This window comes from Heptranchias perlo, chromosome 5 (genome assembly GCF_035084215.1).
Source record: "Heptranchias perlo isolate sHepPer1 chromosome 5, sHepPer1.hap1, whole genome shotgun sequence".
In the NCBI taxonomy this organism is placed as follows: domain Eukaryota; kingdom Metazoa; phylum Chordata; class Chondrichthyes; order Hexanchiformes; family Hexanchidae; genus Heptranchias; species Heptranchias perlo.
In genome coordinates, this window is record NC_090329.1 from 96676716 (window position 1) to 96702080 (window position 25365).

At 41.8% G+C, this 25365-nt stretch overlaps 1 protein-coding gene across 22 annotated transcripts in view; it reads left to right on the top strand.

The window, feature by feature from the left end:
- The window catches only part of eya4 (EYA transcriptional coactivator and phosphatase 4), a 356347-nt gene that overhangs the window by 206019 nt on the left and 124963 nt on the right, over window positions 1–25365 (top strand). For 6 of the 22 annotated variants that reach the window (XM_067984861.1, XM_067984860.1, XM_067984880.1 and 3 more), the window contains 2 exons: window positions 6660–6784; window positions 16756–16839. The exons of 3 other annotated variants lie outside the window; for them this stretch is intronic. In XM_067984861.1, coding sequence (XP_067840962.1) covers window positions 6660–6784; window positions 16756–16839 — 209 coding nt within the window. Of the gene's footprint in view, window positions 1–5838; window positions 5937–6659; window positions 6785–16755; window positions 16840–25365 lie in introns of those variants that run through there. 13 more of the 22 variants (XM_067984881.1, XM_067984866.1, XM_067984869.1 and 10 more) reach the window with 4 other exon arrangements.

The window sequence follows — 25365 nt, forward strand, 5'->3', positions numbered from 1 at the left end:
ATCAGCAATTTTTAAAATTTAAAATCTGTTACCAATTTCACTAATTATTGAGGGGGCAAAAAAATATGGAGTAGCACATAAAAGGACAAAACTGTCAGCTGCAGTTTATCTCCCAGTTTTCCACTAGTATTAACTCCCAATTTTTGTTGTCATTGCCATTTAACAGTTGTGGAAAACATCCCCTTTGTTACAAAACACACCCCAAAAAGCACCTGAATGTAAAGATTTCCACTCAGGTATCAATATTCCAGAAATTGACCCAGAATTATGTTTAAGGAGCATTTTTCAACTCTCAAAACTAAATTGTTAGAAATCCAATTGATAAGACAACCTGGTGATTCGACATATTGGTGCATCCTTTATAGTGTTTCAGAATGATAGAACATAGGTTGTGCCTACCATTTCCCACATGCTGAGTTCCTAATCTTAGTTGGGCTACCAGGAGAGGAATTACGCATTAGAAACAGGTTTACTAAATCGGTAGGTGAAAAGAAATCAGAGGAAACAATAAGCTACGAATCTTTCATTATCTGTGACTATTCTAAAACTAAGAATTAGCTCAAGTAAAGTTTAAGCTTGATCAGATCAGCATTAAATTTCATTTCTAATAAATATGAAAAAGATCTGGATACTTGAGCAGGGCAGTTCTTTCCCACAATTTTCTATTAAGATTTGCAACAAACTGTCCATTACTAAGGTGAGAATAAATTCTGCTGTCATAAAGGAGATAAGTAGAGAGCCACTGAATATTTTCCTTCTCAAATTATATACAATAGACAAATCTCTCAGCCTCTAACCTCTATACAGTGGGTAGAAATAAAAGGTTGCACAATATGTGATGCAGCACTAAAATCTATCTGAGCAACAACAACCTCTGTATGTCTGCACTAAACTGTTTGGTCATATCATGTATATACCATACATTACAGGTCTGTTTCAAGACGTGATTATAAATTTTAAATTACCTACTTAGGTATGATTTTTGTGGCCACGGCCATTATAATTTGGGATGGATGGGTAAAATGTTGCCTAAGTACGTGTGCCGCTTAAATGGACGACTGCATTAAGCATTATATGTTGTACTATGGATTGGTCTTCACAGTTTTATGATTAAAATTTTACTTTAGTTGTTGCTAGTTTAATTTGTAATCTTCATCTTTTAAATGACAGACTTTTTGCAAACTAATATGAAGTTTTATCTAAAAAGGACAAGATAGACAGACTGCAAAATTGTAAATAAGAAACTGAAAACCATGCTAAGCTGAAGCACCAGAAAAAAATTTAAATGCTCAATATGCTTGGAGTGCCTCTGCTGCAGTAACACTTTTTGGCAGTGTGTCCCTGTTAAATTTGACATCATTTGGATTTGAGAATGGGTCATTGTGACTGTTGGATTGTCTTCCTTCATTTGTTAATCTCAGGGAGGATTCGCTGATCCACTATGCATTCTGCTGACTTGATGTGCTGTGTGCCCAGTTGATGCTTGAATGGAATTGCTTGTAAACTATGCATGCAGTTCAGTTGCTTTAATCAGAATTGGAACCTCTGTCAAATACTCTTTTACTTGTTTAGGCCTGGATTTTTCTGTCAGAAACAGCCCATCTTCGGCTAGTGTTGAGGTGTAAAATGGGGCAGTGCGGCTTACTGCCACAATGACGCCCTCCACCCCCCAAAAAAAGTATTTCCTGTTATTGCCTCCTGCCCGGGTCGGGCTGGGTGGGCGTAGCCAACATTCTCCCCACTTCCACCCCTAACCTGACCTTCCAGAGATCTGGCACTGTGTAGAGTGGCTGTATGATAGTGCCTTTGAGGCGGATGTCGCATAGAAGAGACCATTTTGGATTTCCTGATTGAAGCTTGCAGAAACTTTGACTACACAACAATTTTTGGTTGGTTCTGGTTCCAGAACTTCTCTGAAGACTTATCGACAGTTTTTGTGAGTACTTGAGAAAATAAATTTCTAGACTGGAGAAATGGATTTCCCAATACAAATCATTCTATTCCTGTGCTATGGAGGAGTTGGAGGATATAGAAGAGGCTAGGTTGAAGGCTCTTAGAGTGAGGCATCACAGAAAACATTTGTTTCCAATACCTCAATACTTACTCCACATAGTTTACAAACCTGAAAGGTCTTATTTAGATTTCTCTGTCCATCAATTCCTCAGAAGACTTTACTTCCCCCTGGAGGCAATTGAGGAATTTTACTAACTGCTGGATGAAGTCCTGCAGCCCATTTCCACCAGGAGAACCTTGTTGTTTGTAGCAGTGAAAGTGACCACTGCTTTGAATTTTTTTGCCATTGGAACTTTCGAGGCAGCATCGCATGACCTTTGTCACATTGGCTAGGCAGCAGCTCAATCTCATAAAACAGAAGCCACTGATGCTCAATTCAAGTGGGCCTTACAATTTATTACCTTCTCCATTGAACCTGCAAAACAAAGAGTGCGAGCAGTCCAATTCTTTAGGCTGGCAGATTCCTACAGGTGCAACACAGTCATACAGTCAACTGTATGATGCTAATGCCTGCTACTCAGGAAGCTGTCACAACGTTTTTATTGTGACAATCCACCATACAAGTCTTGATGACTCAGAATCATGTATCTGATTGGTGCTCATGGATATGCCCTACAGTCGTGGCTTATGACTCCAATAAGGCATCCACAGACAGAGTAGGAAAACAAACATATTAAGGCCTATAAGACTACAAACATTTTAGTAAAGCAAACTATATGCATTTGAAGTCTCATTTTGGGTGCGTGGATAAATCTGATGGAGCTCTGCAGTACATCCAGCAAGTCCCCAGAATCATTGTTCTTTTCTGCATGATATTGCCATGGAGAAAGAATTAGTTTTTCCTGAAGCTGGAGGGGATGATTATGAAGAAGAAGCGGGAGGAGGTCCCTACATCCCCATCTCAAGAGAAGGGAACACAGGAAGGAGTTGGGTGGAGCAGGAGAGCTGTCAGCCTGCAACTAGCGAGGAGGCAGCAACTTAAAGCTGAGTGTTGAGTAAATAAACGTGTGAAAGCAAAGAACATTCTTCCCTTGAGTTTGTACCTTCCCCTACCTTCAATTGGCTCACAAAGACCTGCATTCCCAAAGACTTCTGTACCTTGCCTCCAATATAGAAATCACACCCTCATGTCATCAGCCAAGTCCATTAAGTTATAAGCAACCATAAAAATGAACTCTGAAGTCTATGTGGTCAAACTATTTTTATTTTCAACAACAAAATTTACCAAAATCTTCCAGTAATTTCACATACTCAAATTGCAATTATTTAATATCACTGTGTCTACTCTTCATTGCTGTAGCTCCCAATCGCCTACTTCTACAATGTGCTCCCTAAGTGATATGAAGTTGAGAGGTGGATGGCTGGGAGGATTCATCTGGACCCTTTGAAGACTGAAGTGACATTTGTGTGCATGAAGCTGCTGTTCCTGGGGGATCCATTTCCAGTTGCTATTCTCTTGCATTGTCAAGAGGAGCCAGGCCCAAATCTGAAGCTTCCTCAGATGCCGACATTGGAGGGGGCCTTAAACAAGTAGACACACCACTCTCATGAGAAACAGCAAAATATGTTAGCACTCCTTGTAGCCCATTGGTGCAGGGCAAAGGCTCAGAGTTACTACTGGTCAGTATCATTACAGACTGAATAATCCCAATCAAGTTTTGGAAGTGCTGTGTTCAGACTGGCCCTCAAAGCATCCATTGAAATAGTAGTAACTGCCACTCTGGAAGCCACCAATGTCCCTATAACTTCTTCCTGGAACCTTGTTGCAGAAATCTCCTAGACTGTCACAGTCTTCAGGGTGTTCTGCATGTCATGAGAAAGTGCCTGAAATGTGTTGTATGTGCCCTACTTCTCCATCATCTCAACCATATACACGGAAACCATCACCACTTCCTACATGTGAAATCTACGCTCCTGAATCATTATTCTTTTGAAGACTGAGCTGCTGAGACCTGGGTCCCTTAGCTACTCAGCTGAGGGTGGCTATTTCTACATTCTTCGTGGAAGAAAGGTATTCTCCCCCTTTTCCACTCCCAGGTCCTCCAGTTCACTAGTCCTCAGATCACCCAGAGAAAGTTCTTCTTGACTCACTAACTATTTCCTCTCAGGTGGGTATATCTGAGCTGTTTCTGGGGCAGGTAAGATGCTACGATAGAATTGGTGAGAATGGGGCAAAAGTTGTGGAAACTTGATGAGTCCTGCTGTTCCTCTGAGCAGCTGGCCTCTTCCTTTAAGAGCCCCCAGGATTTTAAAAACAAAAAACCTTGTTTAGGTGTATAATCACTTAGATGTCTTTTTAAGAAATAATGGCTGAGAGCATGGCCATTATTATGACAATCTACATGAAGCTCCCTCTTACCCTGCCATATCCAACCTGATCTTGGCATCTCACCTTCTACTTTCCCATCTCATGTATCCTCTCCTGTTTGACTGCAAAGCTTCCTCCTTGTGTGCACTCAAAGTTTTCCGGATTGGTGTTCCTCCTCCAGTCGCAGTTCTTTGGCACTGGTTATGCGCTACCTTTTCCTTTGTAAAGAGAGAACAGTGGTAGAGGAATCTGATTGCCACTCACACCTCTTTTCACCCAGGTGTTTGCATCCATCCCATTATTATAATGCTTTTGGGTTCTAGCTATCTTTAAATTTCACTCCATCCAGAGCAGTAATCCCTTATTACCCACTTCTGGTAGACAATGTGAGTTTAGATCGTGGTATGGAGTCAACAAAGTGCAGCATTGATTACAACAGTTCCTTTGAATAGCGCAGGTTTCCTTTTACCCAGTTAATGACACTAGGATGGAATGATAAGTCTTGCCTATATGTGTTATTGGTTGTACAGTGCCTTCATTTACCTTGGCCAATCTTGTGAGGACATTAAACCTCTTCCTGCACTGTGTAGCAGTTAGTGAGGTGGTGGAGGCTGCACTGACTGCCTCAGCAATCGCCCTCCATAATGTTTGCACCATCCTCTTATCTGGCTTCCTGTTCTCAGTCCCCAGGAAACTGTCCCTTCTGGCCCTTACTTCTGCCGTTAACACATCAGTGGATGAATCAGAAAACCTGGGAGTCCTTCCTGAGGCTGACATCCTCTGCCCGATGAAGCTCCTTCCTCAGTCACTGTTGATCTTTGCAGCATTTTACATGCTGCAGTACAAGTCAATTTCCCTCTCTCCCAGCAGAGGTAAACCAATGACCATCAGTTTTACTACTGCCATCCCTGCCTGTGTAATTAATGAGGCCCTTCTAAGGAAGCTTTAAGTGGATTAGTAGCAGAGTCATGTAGGAGGGCAGAAGTCTCACCACACAGCAAACCCACCGGAATCCAGCCCTCAGCAACTTAAGAAAAACAGGACTTTACAGTTTATTCGGCAAGTCCACTGCCAGCCGGAAGCACAAATTGATGCACACGACCCACCGCTTTCTAACCTAATGGTCTGAGAATCGTGGGCCTGAATTTCTAATGTGTGGTGCTGGAGACTGAGGCTCTCTGCTGGCAGCGCTGGCTGATAAAATTGCCCCAAATGTGTCTTTATTTGCCTGTACATCATCGCATTGGGTTAAATGGGGGAAAAAAATCAAAATGCAATTTGTAAACTTCCATTTTTTTAAAAAATCTTAATTCTCATTATATAATTTGCATAGAAGATGTCCTTGCAAGACTAATTTGAGTTGTGCCCTTTCCAAGATACTAAAAATTTAGAATCTGATCGAACCTTTTTACAATGGATTCCTGTATCAGTTCCCCCCTTCCAATTAGGAGGCTTCATTTTGTGTCACATACAGAGGCTTGGAAAATGTGCAACTCCTGACCTGTTATGCCTGCGCTGATAGTGAAACAAGACTGGAGAGTGCATAGAGTTCTGTAGATCTGTACATGTGTGTGCTTTTACTCTTGGCTCATGAAAGATCACACGTATCAAAAAGGTAAACTTCTGGAATGATTTAATATTTTTAAAGTGTGCTTTAATGATGTCAGATCTTCTTGTGTTGGATACTATTTATTTTTTCAATAAAGTTTAAAAATTAAATATGTGTACCATAGAACTCTGATTCTTTTTTAGCTTGTAAAGAAAACACAAAAAAACTCTTAAATTCTTAGTTTCCGGGGGCTGCTGCTGATTTCTAAAGAACATTAGTTAGAGAAGTGGATATTTCATAGTATAAAAAATCTGTACTTTGACTGCAAATGGGCAAATTGCCTTTTTTTCAAGGGCATTGCGCCCATCAGTGTAATTTAATTTTGAGTAGAAATCAATGCTTTTGTTTGAAACCACTGCAATGGAGAATTTTGTTACAGCTATTGCATGGTCGAAATGTGATACGATAAAAGGAGCATAAAATGTATTTTGGCCAACAAAGTGGTGCCTGTGCAAGGTCCTAAGATGTACAAACACATAATAAAGGTAAATGTTAGAAATAAATTGTTTTTCTCTTTTGAAATGAATAAACCGAGTTACATAGAGACATTACAGTTACCTCCAAAATTTGCTGCTTTATATTAACCTTAATATTTCACAGTCTTTAATTGCCTCAAAATAATGACCAACATGTGTTTCTTGAAGTGTTGAGAGCTACTCAAAATTAGATTGTTGTAAGTTGAATATTTTACTCATAACTGTGATGTAAGAAATTTTCATGTCCTGGCAGGTCTATGGAAATGCAGGACCTAGCAAGTCCGCACAATCGAGTGAGCAGTAGTGATACTTCTGCTGGCTCAAAACTGGACAAGGCCAACCTGAGTAACACTTCAATTATATCAAATGGAACAGCGGGTGAGTTGTGGAAAATGTTTCTCTTCCACATTTCCTGCTTTTGTTTACATTCTTTATAGCTGCTTTTGAAAATTCTATGCTATTTCTAATTTTCTCATGGTGATATTGGTAAAGTGGGGGGGAGAATTTTCATGCATTTCCTCTATTCAGAGATGTGTGTTCTTCATATGTGACTGAATCAAAAACGCAGAAAACGTCAGCTTTTTGTTTTAGACATTTTAAACATGTGGGCGGGCACGGATCTCACAACAGTCTTTATTTCAACTGGTATGTGCCCATAAATAAATGCAATCATACAAGTGATCATAATTATAAAATATATCTATAGTTTGTTAACATTTTATTTTACTTCTGACTTAAGCCCATTTATTCTATGATAGATGTTGCCACAATGTATATTTCTATTGGTAGTAGCAGTACTTATATTTGAAATATTGCAGCTGTAAAGTAAAGCATGCCATGTGGCAAACTTGGAAATGTTCCCCTGCTATACATCATAAAAATTAGAGGTAGGTAATAGTGGTGGTGTTGTCCTCTATCGAGTGTGCATCGCATGCTTTTCTACATTTTGTATTGATATTTTTTCCCAAATTACTACTCAGCGCATGTTAAAATTTGTGCTTTTGTTAAGTAAAAAATAATGGTACTGAAAACTTTGGTGTAATTTAAGTTACATCATTGATGTAAATTAAAAATAATTAAAGTAGTTGAGTTTCCAAGTTTGGCCAAGTGGATGCAGTGCAGGCCTCTAACCCTGATACATAACAGAGGATCTTTGTTGTATTTCCAGTTACACATTCATTTGGTCCTCTGGGTGAGACTGTTAATCCAAGGCCTTTTGATGAATAGGGTCTGGGCCAAGACCACTCAAACACATTTCACTTTAGAGTTGGAGCTTTACTCCATTTCTTTTTGGTCAAGTGAACTCAGATCTCCATAGTTGAAGGACAGCATTCCTACACGTTGAAATTATTTTGTAGTAGAGTCTTTTGTCCCAGAATTACCCTCATTAACTTCCAGTAGGTATTCTGTTTCTTTGGACAAGAAAACAGGAAAGGTTAGTCTTCAACTAGGAATGGGTGAACTAGACACAGGTGAACCAAACTGATCCAAAATTCATGCCAAAAGTCTCTCCGTGATTTCCCTTCAGCTGTGAGGTTCCTGGACTGTTCCTTTACTGCCTTCGTATTTCTCCTTCAGCTGTGAAGATTGTGCTGCTTCGTTGCCTTAATTTCAGTTCTGTAATTGATTTAGAAAAGATAGTGTGGACAGACAAGGACATGGTATTGCTATATATCTGGGAGGTAAAATACATTGTTCCATTGGAAGATAGAAAAATACACAACAATCTGCTATGGGTACACAACAAAGTACTCTAGATAGATGTATCTAACTTGAAAAAAGTCCAAGCTGATACTAGAGGTAAACATAGACCTCCAAGGAAGATCGTTTGCTCTACAAAGAGAAGGGTAAATGAGAACAGAAAAGTTATTATAATGGGGGACTTCAATCAACTTAATATAAATTGGGAAAATCCAAGTTGTCTGGAGTCAGATGTAAATGTGCTGTATGACTGCTTCATGCCCCACTACGTAACAAGAGGTAGTGCTCATCTCAACCTGGTATTCATAATTGAACCATACAAAGCTATGGCAGCCCTTGGGGACTGCGACCACAGAATGATTAAGTTGAACATGATCTGAGATTTAGAATTACCAGCATCAGGAACCAGGTATATAACATTAAAAGGACACTTCAAAAGATTGGGAGAACATCTTAAGCAAATTGACTGATGAAGGCTATTCAACAACACTTCAGTAAAGGACAAGTGGAACACTTTGCAAGGCATAATATTGAGCATGCAGGACAAATACATACCTAAAACCAGCAAGCTCAGACTAAATGATTTTTGACCCTAAATGGGTTGATAAACAAATCAAATGTGAAATATGAACAAATGGCCTCTATAAATCCCACAGGGAGAAAGGGGGTGGAGTTCATTGGGATGAATATTGGAACATGCAGAAACATGTTAAAAAGGTGATCAAAGAGGTAAAGAGAGACCTAGGAAAAAGTATAGCTGCAGATGCAAAATACAACAGTAAGAAATTCTTTCAGTGTCTCAATAGAAAAGGACAGTCAGAGAGGTGAGAACCATAAAAGTTACAAATAGCCTTGAAACAGGATTAGTGTATTGGCAGCAACAGCTTGAATTATATAGAACCTTTAATGTAGAAAAACATCCCAAGGAATTTCACAGAGGCATAATCAGACAAAAATAGACACTAAGCCAAAGGAGATATTGGGAAGGATGACCAAAAGCTTGGTCAAACAAGTGGGTTTTAAGGAGAATATTGAAGGAGGAGAGTGAGGAAGAGAGGCAGAGGGGTTTACGGAGGGAATTCCAGAGTATGGGGCCTAGACTACCGAAGGCACAGATGCCAATGGTGGGACAAAGGGAAGGGGATGCACAAAAGGCCAGCGTCAGAGTAACAGAGAGTTCAGGGGGAGTTGTACAGCTGGAGTTTACAGAGATGGGGAAGGGCGAGGGCTATGAACGTAGATGAGCTGAAGTTCACAGAGGGTGTAAGATCAGCCAGGAGAGGACTGGAATAATTGAGTCTGGAGGTGACACGGCATGGCTGAAGGTTTCAGCAGCAGATGGGTTGAGGCACGGGTGGAGGTCGGCAATATTACAGATGTGGAAGTAGGTGGCCAGTGGGAAGGAGATTAGCTCAGGGTTGAACATGGTGCCAAGATTGCAAACAGTCTCATTCAGGGAAAGGGATGCAATTGGTGGCGAGTGTATGGAGTTTGTGCCTGGGGGCAAAGAAGATAGCTTCAATCTTCCCAGTGTTGAACTGGAGAAAATTGTGGCTCATCCATGCTGGATATGAGACAAGGGGCTCAATTTTGAAACGGAGCCAGGAAGGCGGCAGGGGGGTCAATTTGAGGTCAGGAAACCCATTAGTACGGGTTTCCCGGACGTCCTAACAATTTTGACGTAAAGACATTTTTTTGTCGGTTTCCCGTCTGACTGACCGGCTAATTGACAGGCTGGTCTCAGTTGGACGGGAGACCAGCCAGGGAGAGGATGTCTGCAGGTATGTCTTTGTTTGCATGAAGGTGGGGTGGACAAGGGGCACAGGTGGTCAAGGGGCATAGGTGGGCTTGGGGGTGGGATCGGAGGCCAGTCACGGGAGGCGGGATTACGGGTCATTGCAGGGGTCCGCGATCGTTGAGGGGGAGGGTCGGAGGATCGGGGTCGAACGGGGAAGATCGGGGGGTCCGTGATCGGGGTGGGGGGGGGGGGTCCGCGATCTGGTGGGGGGGGTGGGTGGGTCGGTGTAGGTAGGTTTGTTGGGCCTGCGGGAATCACTCCTGCTCCTCCGGGCCCACAAGCTGTGCCTTTCTAGGCACTAACCGCAGTCTCGGGCCTTCTCACCTCCTTTCACGAGGTGTAAAACAGAAGGCCCTGGATTCCCGGCCCCCCGGGTTGAAATTGGGAATTAGTTAAAAATGGAGGCCTGAAGCCTCCTTGAAAGGTTTTAAGGCCCGTCCCGCCACCTGGGAGCGGGTTGGCCACCCACCCCTTGTCCCGCCCCGGTGAAAACCAGAAATGGGCGGGTTGGAGGCGGATCTGAAATGGTGGCAATTTTCAATGCTCCCAGCTCCTAGCCCACCTGTTTTTTACTTTTAAAATTGAGCCCAAGCAGTCTGACAACACAGAGGTAGTGGCGGGGTTGAGGGAGGCGGTAGAGCAAAGTGTCATTAGCATACATGCAGAACGTGACCCCATGTCTTTGGTTGCTGTTGTCAAGAGGCAGCATGTAGGATAGTAAACATTTTGAATGTCTTCCTCTAACAGAGTTATCCCAGGCATGATCAATGACCTCAATATAAATTAGATAGAAATCCTAGACAAGCTAAAATGGCTCAAAAACAATAAATCTCCAGAGATAAATGGTATTTATCCCAAAGTGCAAAAGTAGATCAGGGAAGAGATTTATGAGGCATTGTCAGTTATTATGAAGGAGTCATCAGACGCTGGGGAAGTGCCAATGGAGTGTAAACATGCCAATATAGTGACCATATTCAAAAGGGTGACAAATCTGACTATGGCAACTACAGACCTATTGTCCTTACTCTCCACGACTCCAGTAGGAATTTTTCACTTTTCACAGCCAGCCATTTTCATGGCCTCTCTGAGTGACAGTTAGTACCAAATAATAGTCTGTTCCCGTTGTGAATATTTATACCTATTCAAAACTCGATTTTTATCTGTTGAATGTGGGCAGAATTCAAACCTAGATGATAAGAGTAAAGGGAGAATGTACTAAATCACTGAGCCACTCAGTCCCCATTACCAACATTTTTACTATGGTAGTCCAACCTGAATCTTACAGACCAGTTCCAAGGCTGCAATCTCCAATGTCAACATTTTTCCAAGGGTTGAAACAGTCATTCACTGAGCTAACAAGCAGTAAAATTCTAATTTTTTTATGGCATTATTGAAATGACAAGAGTCATCAGTATAGGTGGAGAAATGTCTCATAATGAAATGTTAATTAATTACCCCCAAAACCTCCCTCAAGAATTTTGTCAAATGGTAGTGTTAGCACATCATTTGGAAAAATTATTACTCACAAAGATACTTTCTCTTAATTTCATATATAATTTATTGCTCAACATTTATCATGCAATACTTTGCCCAAGTGGCTATTCTGTCTCTGCAAGCCTCCACAGTCAGTGTCAGCAGGCTATTGAAGTCCAGTCCTGTGAAGTCCAGACCTGTCCTTACTAAATGTCTACACACACGTGCGTGTGCAGTCACTGTCACACAGCAGACTGTTCAGGATTAATAGATGTTGCATGATGAGATGAGTGCAGAGCGAAGGTTTAGAGCCAACCAGAGTAAAGTTTTATCATTATGCACACAAAGTCACAAAACACTGTCAAAATCAGCCTGTTTTATTAATTACGTGTGTGTAATAAATCAAGCTGTTTGCATGCAAATTGGAGCAGCAGCAGAGGTGGTTCTTGTAAGTTCCTTTTCCTGCTAAAAATAACGTGAGTGGAAATCCAAAATTTATCCTCGTCAGACAAGATACATTACTGCCCATTTACACTGGTTCTCAAAATCACACCAAAATACATTGTAATGAAAATTGTATGCTGGCTATATGCAGCACAATGTGATCAAATTGAGGGCAGCATATGAAAGTCAGTCATCTTCTAGACATGCCTTCTGTTACTCACAAACAGTTAATTTTATCCTATTGTAGTGTTTATTCAGAAAGGCATATACATGGGCAACAGTCTTCTGCCCTGACCCACATGCAGGAGTTAGCAATAGTTCTTTCAGCACTGAAGGAAGCCTCGGACATTAAAGTAACTCCCATGGGAATACTGTATTGTCTGCATTGCTCTTCAAAGGATCTGAAGCTATGCTTTGAGTATGGGTCAGCCAGACCTCAAACACCTCGTTGTTCCAATTTGCAAAATACTTTATGACTGACTGCCCCTATCTCAGAGTAGGAGTTTTTCTGAACATTTCACTTAAAGCTCTTCACAGGCATCAGAGGAGATTTTCATCTCCTCTGTTTTGGTTAGTTCAAAAGATTATCCACTGTGGCTCTCGGTTTCCCAGCTCAATGTTATTAACAAATACTAAAGTACTGTGATTTTTTTTTAAAACACTAAATACTAACATATTGGACTTTTACTGTGTTGAAATACCTTTTGTTCATTTAAGATTTTACAGGTAGAAATCAATATACCTCCAAACATTGCTGTATTCCTATGTTATAGTTAACTATGAGAAGCTCTTCATGTTTATTGTCATTATTTAAAAAAATTATTAATGTATATTTGTGTTGTGAAACGATATATACACAACACTAAGTTTGCCACCAAAGAAGTAAATCAGCATGACATAGGAAACACCTCTAGACTGCAGGTGAACCAGGGCTATTTATCACAAGCACAAGTCTCCGAATTGAGTCCCACAATGAGTCAGTAATGATATTCTTGCACAGCTGATAGCAGTGAGAATGGATACACCTCACTGTCCCCAGTGATAGGGTCTGTTTACTTTATAGCAGTGCACTTCCTGATAGAGTTTCAACTGTGTCTTTAAATGTATTTCTTAAAAGTCATGCACTATTGAGCGATAATTTACATCTGAATTATTTTTTCAATAATACAGGGTATGAACTTTGCTGAACTCAAATTTACATTAACCGAACAATAATATCTCTTCTGTAAATGTTATATTACATTACTTTCAGCTGTCCATTTATCTCACAAATTTAGGATTGTCAATAATGTGTACATGCTAACCTTGAAAACTGACAAAATAAAAAAAGAAAGAGCATTTATATAGCACCTTTCAAGACCTCAGGACGTCCCAAAGTGCCTCACAGCCAATGAATTATTTTTGAAGTGTAGTAATGAAGGGAAAAAAGCTGACACAGTCCCCAAAAAACTGACAGACCATAAACAGCCCTAAAGGCCTTTTGACTTGTGAAAACAAGGACTTAAACTGAAAGTACATGGACAGGGGCTTTTCATAACTTAAGCTGCAGATATACCCAACATTCCACCACTTTCATACAGGAGACAAAATCTAGAGTACACAAAAGTGCAGTTTGCAGCAGTGGTAGATTCAGAACTTACTGAAGGGAAATATGAATATTGAAGGAGTGAGGTTTATTTTCTAGAGGAACCTGGGTGCATTTCCAGAAAAAATTGATTTTTGCACTTTATTCAGTGCATTTTCTGACTTTTTGCAGCCTACTGTAATTCGGCCTTTTAAGCCAAAAATTATTTTATCCTGGAAGGTTTATAGATATTTTAAATATGAAAATATTATAATAGATATTTTAAATATGAAAATAAAAGCACTTCTTCCAACTTCAAAACAAATTCACAGGATTCAGTAAATCTGACCCGATACATCATGTTAATTTGTGAATTGAAATCTTTCTAACTCATACCTACAATAATCCCAAGGAGCAGTGCATTTTAAATGTACATAACAAACTGGCTCATTATTAGATCTGTCCATGATCCCATAGCAGTCCAGAGGCAGGTGAAGATTACATGAATTAAGACTATGCTGATTTAATTTTTTTAAATAAACAACTGCTCTGATCTAGACAGTGCAGGCTCTCTCCCTGCTTATTGCATGGTAACAAAGTGACCTCCACCACAAACATGTGAACAAACTGAAAACTGTTTTAAAAGTTACAGAACTTAAACGTTCATTATAACTCACCCATAAACGGGCCAACTGTCTTTATCATACATCATAATGTATTGTAATAACATCCTACCTATGGGGCTTTCACTGTAATTCTTTAAATAAAGTAAAACCATCACCATTCAGACCCCACTCCCTCTTTTATTTCCAAACCCTGGCAATTCTGCAAGTAAAGCGACAGCAGTGCTTAAACAAAGCCAGTTAATATCTTCACAGCAGGAACAACCTCCTTAATCCATAGATGTATTTAAGAGGAGGCTAGATAAACACATGAGGGAGAAAGGAATAGAAGGATATGTTGATGGGGTTAGATGAAGAAGAGTGGGTGGAGGCTCATGTGGAGCATAAACACTGGCATGGAGCTGTTGGGCTGAATGGCCTGTTTCTGTGGTGTACATTCAATGTAATCCACAAAAGCTTCTGCAACTAATCTTGAAAAAATTAAGCTTCACATAAGACAACTGCTGGGCGTGCTCCAGAAAGGTTTTTTTGAGGAAAATTAATTTTTTTAAGTTGCATTTTAGCAGCTTACTTGCTATAATTACCATCTTCAAGGGCAAACCATAAATCAACACACATCTGTAATAGCAACACTCAGAAACTATCGGCTCAGCAGAAGTTTGTGCACAACTTACAATGGGAACAAGTGACAGGTGGTTGATTAATTGATTGCTTTTAACATCCTTCAGTCCAGTATCCAACAAACTTGATTGGCTGATACTGAAAACCTCCAATCCCATCCTGATTGTTCTTGTAAAACACTAACAAGCTGACACATGGGTTGAAAAGCTGACTTTGTCAGTTTAAAAAGCTGATAGTTGACATGTATGATCCATCTCTGAAAACAGGAAGAATTCCAAATTCAGCTATTGTATATATTTATATATAATAAAACAGATAGCGTGAATGAGTTCAAGACTGTAATCAAATCTTGGGGTTCATCTGATGTTTACAGTGTTCACTTCACACACTTAATTTGACATTCTGCAAACCCTTTGATTAGATTACTACCTAATAATTCACTTTTTGCTATTATTATTCCATGCATTATCATACATGTGATTGACCTATCTTGTAGGGAATAAAATTACCAATTTTTCCCATAAATTTCCCAATTCTTACATTGACAACTTTAGACCATAACTAGAGTGACCGTAGAAAAATGTTTATATCTATTTAGCACAAGGTGATGTTTTAAAAATAAATTAATTGTCTCTCTCTTTCTCTCACACACACAAACTCTCTCTCTCTCTGTTTCTCTTTGGTCTTTAGTTTCTCTTATTTTTTTGATTATATGGAAAAAGTGAGTGCACAGATCATACATAATATGTTTGGCTACTGGATCTGGAAGTGGGAAAGCTCCAAAACTGAGAGGTGTCATTGTGAATCAATCCTGCTGCCATTTCATGATCTTATTTTTATTATTTACTTAAATGATCCTTCTTATTTTTTTTCTTGAGGAGGCGAACACACTGCAGTGGGTGTGACATGGGATGCTTAACTGTGATTTATGAGTTTTAATTACATTTTCCTTTTTCTTTAACATTTGTTTACCTTTGACCCTCAGGGGTCATTCCAATTTCCTGTTATGATGTAATGAATGGGGCAATTAATTTCCCACCAGTCTTTGCTGTTGCTAATAGTATGATGTTAACTGGTTGCATCCATTAATGTATATGTAATTTATTTCACACACTTCAACCTGAGACCAGTGTGCACTAACCTGGTCTGGTCTGGCCTGCTCTGCTCTGCTCTGATTCCACTGTAAACAGACAGCTATGAGATGTACTTCATTAATACCTGGAGTGAACTGGACAAAGGTTACCCCAGGCATGCGTATAAGTGAGTCTTGCAGGTTAGCAAATATTGGATTGCTTACAATTATTTAATTTAATTGTGATTTTTTTTTTTAAATTATTTATTTTTGTAAGCAATCAAACTATCATCTAAACTGCTAGTATCAAAATTAGCTATGGACTTCAATGATTTTTATTTAATTTAAGAGCAGGAAACAGCCTGTTCTAGTACTGCCTCTCAACTTATACTCCACACAGAGCCTATCATTTTGTTCGCCAAATTGCCAAAGGCAAAATAAATTGTTTCCAAACATATTTGTTGGATTCACTAAGATGCAGCAAGGCCAAGAAAAACCAACAGGTGGTAGTACCAAGAGGAAGCATCCTGTTTCTTTGATGCTTTATTTAGATGTGGTTTAAATAATTTCTGTGGCTTAGCTGAGCTACATATAGTTATTTATTTAACTAACTTAAACCTTTTTACACTAATGAATGTGCAGGGTAGAGTAAAGGGAACTTACAATTACATAAGTTTGCTGTGCTTAATATTTATTAGTATTTCTTTCCTGCAATGTCTCAACCAATGTTTTAAATGTACCCAGATGATTATTCATCTGTCATTTACTTTTCTTGAATTTGCACCATTAAGGAGATTGATGAGTTAATGATTCATAGTTGTTTTACTGTAGGTTGCGCTGAAGCCACATGTTTTTTCTAGACAATTCGTTATGCCAAAAAAGCTGTTATGGGCATTTCACATTTACATTGCCTGAAAATGTACTTCATTAAAACCTTCCAGCAATTCTTTTGTATGATTGCAAGTTATATGAATAAATGTACTAGTGTACTGGTGAGTCATAAATTGTTACTGAAACCTCAAACTAAATGTGATTCTGACTTTCCTTCTTCAGGAGACACCATGACTATTTTAAACACTGCAGACTGGTTGCTGGGTTGCAGCACCACCTCCTCTGCAACAAGTATGACAGATTATGGTACAGTGCATGTGTGTGTTAGTGTGGAATATGAGTGCAGTGCTTTTGTCTTCCTTGTTCTCTGAATGCTTATACATTTTATAAAATTGTGATAAAAGGACAAATAATAGCAATTGCCATGTGCCATGTAGCTTGATAGTGGCAGAATTTATGAATTGTGCTTAGAATTGAACCTGTTGTCATCCTGATCACTTACCCACTATTACATTTTAAAGTAAGTTAATTGGGTGTTTGTTCTTTGCTGTGGCCCATACCTATCCTATGCAGCTGCAGTAACAATGACATCATGCATTTACCCAGGACCAGAGAATCTAGTTAAAGCATTTGAGAAAAGACAGCAGTGTGTTTAATTTGGATACTCTATGCATTTGAACAGATGATGTGTATGATTGTAGAAAGCTTTCAGGAAGTGGGAAAGCACCTACCTTTGTTAGAGCATCATGAAGTAAAAAGACCATGCCCACCATGCCTCAAACATTTTCTAATTTCAGCAAAATAATTAGGGGGAGGTCCAGACCGATGTTTCATTATTCCATACTTCAGTGTGTTCCCAAGAGTAGGCGAGCAAGACATTACATGACATCATAGCACTTGACAAAAGTTAGTGAGTAACACTGCTTATTTACTAAAGATTGACCAATGATTTCCACACTATTAAATTGTCTTAATAAGATGCCTAAATAAAGATATATGTCCCAGATCTTTGGAATGTCATAAATATATACATTTCCTTTGTTTAAAAAAAATTGTAAATAAAAATAATCCCATGTCTCAACTGTGAGAATTTCTGCAATAAAAACTTTTCCAATATTATGTTGCATAATGTACATTTTACAGTTAAATTATTTAAAAATAAGGATGTTACTGCAACTAGTATTGTACAAGTGTTTATGGAAATGGTGTTTTCTATCTGCATGGTTTTTGAATTTTGACTACCAATGTTAACCAGAGACTAGGGGGTGAAAACTGGCTCACATTGCTCGTGAACTGGGCCTATGGAACAATACATGCGGCAGAACAGGTTGGCCCGGAATATCGGGCCTCTCATTTTAATAATACCGGTGAGCTGTGCATGCCAGCAAATTGAGGGTGAATGTCAGGCCACTGCGATGCCGGCAGCGGCCCTTAGGTAGGTCATGAGATTGGGAAGGGGTTCGGAAGGGGGACAAGCGGGGGCTGACAATAGTGCTAAGGAGCCAGGAGGCTCCACATTAAGGTAAGTTTAAAAAAATGTTTACCGCCAAAAGCTTACCTGTTCTTCAGCGGCCTCCAGCGGCTCTTTTAAGGACCGCCGGCTAGGCCACTGTATAACTGTAAAAACTAGTAGGAGAATAACATGTTCAAGTGGCCCAACACCTGTTTTAGGCTGTGCCAGCGACGCTTCTACAGCGCCTGAACCAAAATTACATGTTTTCAAGGTGGGAAACAGGCGCAACAAGATCCAATTTCGCCCCCTAGATTCCTTATATTTTATTTTATTACGTGCTTATGAATACATTGGATCTGGTTTTTGGAGGGTTGGGGATTTAATTTGTGCCAAAAATGCAACAGTTGTCCTTTTGTTGAAATATTTGAACAGTGCTATGTACATATTGGAATTGTGCATTGTTACTCCAGTGTTACTGCCTGTGTGAGTGACATTACAGTGACACCGTCAAGGTTTAAGTGCAGTACAGAAAAAGAAACTAATGTTAGAAATTAGTATTTTATATGATCACCTGCTTTTGAAAATGAAGTGGGATCGATCTTCAACAGCTGTACTTACGGAAGAAAGTTTCCTCAAGGAACACTTATCCTCCATTTTCAGTTTTGGCACGACGATGATTGCACAATATTTTAAAAGAGATGGTATACCTGAATGCCAAGATTCTGGCTTTCTCCCAACACTTTTTATCTTGTGTTGACAGCAAGAAGGCGGCTTCCAAAAAGCAGATTGAGTCTCCAGTGAATTAAAACCTGCAATTTAGGGTCTGCCATGTCTGAGATTGTGTGCCCAGTCTTAACAGTCACCTTTTTAAAAGGTAACTGTTAACTCTGGACATACAGGGCTCAATTTTACGGGGAAATTGTGGGTGTGTTGGGGGCGGGGAGGCTCCAAAAATCGCGGAAATCCCGTTCGGGTTCGGAAGCCGGCTCCAACCCACCAACTTCCGAGTTTCCCACAGACGCACCTGTGTGCGCGCAGGGGTCCCGAAACCGGAGGTTCCACCAGCAATTAAAGGGATGACAGTTAAAGAGCCAAATGTACCTCATTGAGATACTTAAGGCACTTTACTTGTAACAGATTACTTGGTTATAATGATTTTTAACTTACTTAGGTGGCTTGCCCACCGCTTCTGATTCACACCTGGTGAAACGAGGCTTGAGGGCTGGATCAGGGAAAAAGAAACAAAATAAAGTACGTCAAAAACCATTGCAGGAAGTTAAAACACAAAATCAACCTACCTTTCTACCCTGCTCCGATGTCCCCCTCTCCAATGTTCCTCTCTTCCCCACCCCCCCCCCGATGTCCCCTAGATCTCCCCTCCCCACCCCCCCCCCCGATGTCCCCTAGATCTCCCCTCCTCACCCCCCCGATGTCCCCTAGATCGCCCCTCCTCACCCCCCCCCGATGTCCCCTAGATCTCCCCTCCTCACCCCCCCCCGATGTCCCCTAGATCTCCCCTCCTCACCCCCCCCCCCCCCGATGTCCCCCTGATCTCCCCCTCTTCACCCCCTCTCCACCCCCCCCCCGATCTTCCCCTCTCCACCCCCCCTCCGATCTTCCCCTCTCCACCCCCCCTCCGATCTTCCCCTCTCCACCCCCCCCCGATCTTCCCCTCTCCACCCCCCCCCGATCTTCCCCTCTCCACCGCCCCCCCCGATCTTCCCCTCTCCACCGCCCCCCCCGATCTTCCCCTCTCCACCGCCCCCCCCGATCTTCCCCTCTCCACCGCCCCCCCCGATCTTCCCCTCTCCACCGCCCCCCCCGATCTTCCCCTCTCCACCGCCCCCCCCGATCTTCCCCTCTCCACCGCCCCCCCCCGATCTTCCCCTCTCCACCGCCCCCCCCCGATCTTCCCCTCTCCACCGCCCCCCCCCGATCTTCCCCTCTCCACCGCCCCCCCCCCCGATCTTCCCCTCTCCACCGCCCCCCCCCGATCTTCCCCTCTCCACCGCCCCCTCCCCGATCTTCCCCTCTCCACCGCCCCCCCCCGATCTTCCCCTCTCCACCGCCCCCCCCCGATCTTCCCCTCTCCACCGCCCCCCCCCCGATCTTCCCCTCTCCACCGCCCCCCCCCCGATCTTCCCCTCTCCACCGCCCCCCCCCCGATCTTCCCCTCTCCACCGCCCCCCCCCGATCTTCCCCTCTCCACCGCCCCCCCCGATCTTCCCCTCTCCACCGCCCCCCCCCGATCTTCCCCTCTCCACCGCCCCCCCCCGATCTACCCCTCTCCACCGCCCCCCCCCGATCTTCCCCTCTCCACCGCCCCCCCCCCGATCTTCCCCTCTCCACCCCCCCCGATCTTCCCCTCTCCACCCCCCCCCCCCCGATCTTCCCATCTCCACCCACCCCGATTTCCCTTCTCCACCCCCCGATCTTCCCCTCTCTCCCCCGCCCCCCCCCCCCCCCCACACCAACCCACCACCATTTCAAAATTGAACCCACAGTCTCAGGATCAGGATCAGCCACCTGAGATCTCTTTAGTGGGAAATATCTTTCTCCTGTCTCCTGTGAAAGGCAGTAAGTACCACAAATCAGATCAATCCATAATTAAATAGAAATTACAACATGGGAACAGGTTGTTGGACCCAACCAGTCCATGTTGTTGTTTATCTTCCACACGAGCCCTGTTCCCATAACTCTTTAATACTCCTTTTTCTTCAGCCTCCGATCCAAACTATTTTTAAATGTTGACATTGCCTCTGCTTCAATCACTAACTCTGGTAGTGCATTCTACAGCCTCACAACCATCTATGTAAAAAAAAAATTCTCCTGCTCTCTGTCCTAAATCTATTAGATTTAATCTTATATTTGTGTCCCCTTAATCTAGACCCCCCCCCTTAATCACTTGTATAGACTAATGCATATAAACTAAAACCAATAAATTTATTTACAAGTAATATAATACACAGAAACAGTAAAACACTGCAAGAAATTAAAAGTACAATATTTATAACAATAAACACAGGGTCAAAATAGCCTTTTTTACACAAATAATCTGTGAGATTTTTGGATGAAACAGACTTTTATAGACTTTCCTGACGTGCTATTATACATAAGTGACACAATTCGTAGTGAACCTCATTTCTGGTAAACCTCACACTGAGAAAAGTCGCCAATACATATTTCAGACCATAGGTCACTGATTAAACAGCTGTCAATCAACCAAGATCAAAGACACAATAGTGAGAAATGTTTGCATTCCATGCTAACAAGCAGATGTTAATAGTTGAGACATCAACTGGCTTCCTGTCAGACATACTCCTTGATAGTCCAGCCATTAATTTGTTTTTTCCTGCAGTCTGTGGACTTTCATACATCATTATTTCAAAGTGAGGCTGCCCTCACCACCAAGCAATTTGAACTAATCAATTATCTGAAACAGGCAATGGCATCAAGAAGGTCATCCGACTCGTATAGAATATTTGGATGGATCTGGTCAGTTACATGTATTGACCACCCCGTCCCAACCCCCTCCCCACCACTGGCAGAGAGGCAAACGGATACCTTTAAAGATTGCTTTTATTCGCTGCTTTTACAGTTTTAAAATGCCTAGTCACCTGCCTTTGATAGTCCAGCAGCAAGCCATAACAATCATAAAGATAGCTTTTGTACCCAAGACAAATTGGGGAATATATACTTTGAAAAGCCCTAGAATGGTGGCACTGATCAGCCATTTTGTTTAACATGAGCATTCAGAAATCAGAGTAAATCACAAAAAATGTCAATTGCAAAGCTAAATAGAAATAAATTGCAGTCCCTGCACAACTATGTGGTGTGATGCAAAGCGTTATAAGTTATTGTTATTTCAAGAAAAGTACAATATATAATTTTACCCAGAAAAATCCTGCTTCTGATCACCGTCACGTGTGCCTGACTGGAAAATGCATCCGTGAACCTCAGATGAAAACAGGATTGAACTCTGTGATGCCCCACACAGTCAATTAGCGATAATGGCATTCAATGCCTTGAAATTTCACAGGGCTACCATTGGTGCCCGACCGTAACTCTAGCAGGAGACCAGCGGAAACCCCAGTAAAATGATGCAAACAGCTGTTTCTAGAGGTTCCACTGGAGTTATGGCAGAAGATCAGTGGTAGTTTAGGCAAACACATGAAGAATGGCTACTTGGGCAAGCTGCTGGAGGACTGCTGTGTTCCATAGCACTGAATCTCAGCACGGTCACTTCCCTCAGGCGAGGTAAGGACAAAACCTGGGTTAAAAAAATCAAATAACGTTAAATGAGAAATTACTATTTTTTAAAAATATTTATTATTTCTCAGTACTGCACTGAAGTGAGTTTATATGTACTCAGGTCTTGGAATGGGGCTTCTGACCTTCTGACTCAAAGGTAAAAGTGCTACCACTGACCCTATGAAGCAGGGCTTTTGTAATGTATTCACATCTAAGATACCTATGAATAATGCAGTCTTCCATATCAGCCATTCTTATTGCACCTCCAACAGATAACATCAATTGCCCCACTGGTTGCCATCTTTAACTGCCCTCACAGATCTTTTCATGGGTTCCAATTGATAGAGCGACTAAAAATATTTTAGAACCACAACTTATAAACACAAAAAAAATCTTAAAATGTATTTCAAGTCAAATATTATACATAAATTGAAAAAAAATACCATTTAAGTTCCATACCTTTAAATGTGATACCATTGCCATAATGAGCTTTGAGTTACTGGAATGCTAGAGAATTGGAGCTGTTACTATGGCTGAATATTTGGCAGCTGTAGAAAGAGAGCCAAGTCCGGAGAGGGGGGAAATGATTGGGAAGGGGGTGAGCAGGGGCCGGCAGTGGCCCACAGTTTCAATGTGCTCCTCCTGGCTCAACATACAGGTAATTAAAACATTTTTCTTTACTTACCTATTTGTACAACCTCAAGAGGCCCCTTTAAGGAGCACTGGTTTAGCTGCTTTAGGCCCAAGAAAACTGATTCGCGATCGAAAATGGGAAAGGGGCCTGGATCGCCCGTGTTACGCCCTGGGTCTGCATCGAAAGTTACCCTTACGCTAGCTTTTCAGATGTGCGCCCTGACAACTCTGGGACACCCTAACCAATTTAGCAGTGCTCTCCCGACATGGAATGAAGGCGTGCACACCATATGCCATATTGGAACCTTCAGTGCCTGTTTGTCAGGCGGCGCAAACTGGTCCAGAACAATTAAGCCTGAGGCACACCTGATATTGAGCCTCTAGTTTCATTTACATGAGACCAGCGAGCTGTAAACATCTGCTAGGCATGCCCAGACAGCTCACCGGCAAAGAGGATTTCAATTTCGGGCCGCAACGTTGCCCGCGGCTGCCCCGCCTGCCATATTAGATGCCTAGGTGCCGTTTTGGGCCTGAGAAACAGGCACGCGCCATTGAATTTCTAGACCCTGATGTCCATGATGTCGTTCAGTGATATCAGTCCGTAAATAGACACCTGCCTTCCTCCTATCCTTGCCTGCTCCCTTGTATTGTGAGCCAGATTGTGCTGCAAGAAAGTAGGCAGTGTGTTAGTGGTAGCCTAATGAGATACTTTGGGGATGTGCTTGTCAGGATAGAATAGTGTGAGTGTTGTGTGTAAAATGGCACAGCTGCGAGGAGGTGAGGGAAGTGATAGTGAGGATAGTAGTAGGTGCAGAGTGTTACAATAGCAACAGAAGGAGATGGAGTGATGTTTGTTGCAGTGTTTGGAGGAGAGTGATGAGAAGTGGGGGAGGGAAGATTTGCGAGTGCTGGAGCTACAGGTAGTGCATGGCTAAGCAGAGAGTAATGAGAGATACAAGTTAGGAGTCTTACCTTAGCAGCCCGTGTGAGGTCATTAAACTTTTTCCTGCATTGCAGCCAGTACCTTGGTGCAATGCCTCTGGACTGACCTGTTCTGCCACCTCTGCGCACTGGTCCTGGGCAGTTCGCCTGGATATCTACCTCCCACCACCTGGAAAGAGAACGTCTTTTCTCCTGCCAACCTTCTCAAACATTACCTCCAATGCAACATCTGAAAACCAGGGAGCCCTTGCAGCTTCTCCTCTGCCTGCCATTTTTACAATTCTCTAATTGTGGATGATTGCAGCCAAGATGCACCTCCCCTTTATGAGGCGCCGGCTGCCTTTAAATGGCATCAGGGAATGCCCGATATTCCTGCACCTCCGCCTCTGCCCCCGCCCCCCCCCCCCCCCCCACAATTAGGTGAGCTAACAGAACAGCGCAAGTAGTGCTGGCAGCCTGCCTATTCTGAGCAAATAAGGCAGGGGGTCCAATTTGGCGTGTTCCTTGCGTCCACGTGTTCGGGCAGGCGCTTTGAGCATGCAGTCCATTCTGAGCCTGAAAATGAGCCTAAAATCATTTCTCCCCCGAAGTTCCCGGATAAAGTTATCTCTGAGTAATTCTATAACCCAACACCACCCCCAAAAATGAAAAACAAAAGTGTTTACAATTGTATTTTTTCCCAGGGGGATTGGAAAAACATGGTTACTGAATAGATAAAATAAACTTAGAAAAAATGAAGTTGTTTAACTTAAGTCCAACTTAGGACCATAGATCAAGGAGTCTCTGTAAATGCAGCCCTACCTACACGTCTGCATGCGCAGCTGAATTTTTAACTAGTAATTCACTCCATGCATAGATCTGTCTGTGTTTTAGAAGCAGTACGTCCCACCGTGCGAAAAAACGGTGCACAGTTGAAGAATTCCGATGGTTTTCTGTTCAGTGGCACACTCTGCATGGGGGGGTTAAAGCTGGTGCAGGAACATAATAACATAAGAAACAGTAGCAGGATTAGGCCATACAGCCCCTCGAGCCTGCTCCACCATTCAATAAGATCATGGCTGATCTTCTACCTCAACTCCACTTTCCCGCTCTATCACCATATCCCTTGATTCCCTTAGTGTACCAATAAATTGATTCCAGATTAGATGTAATAGCCAATTTATCTAGCAGCCAAATACTACTACTTCGATAAGAAAAGGGGGATAGAGTTTTCTGTAGCCAGATAACATGATTTACAGTCTTAATAAAATGCCCATTAGCAGTCCAGATATAAAATAGAACCAATCTACAAGGAAAAAAACAAGCAAAGTAGAAGGAAGAAAGAAAAAGAAAATGTAGCAGAGAACTATCCTTTTAATTCTTGCCTGTTGGAAACCAAAAGAAATCCATGAATTAAAAGGGATCATGGGATAAAGGGAGTCCGCAAACCATGCAGTAATAGTGTCGATGAAATTTGATCACATCCACTGAATAATCTAAGTAGACTTTTAAAAAAAAAACACAAAAAGCCATTTAAAAATATTTTGAGATTGTTGTTTCTTCATAATGGTATG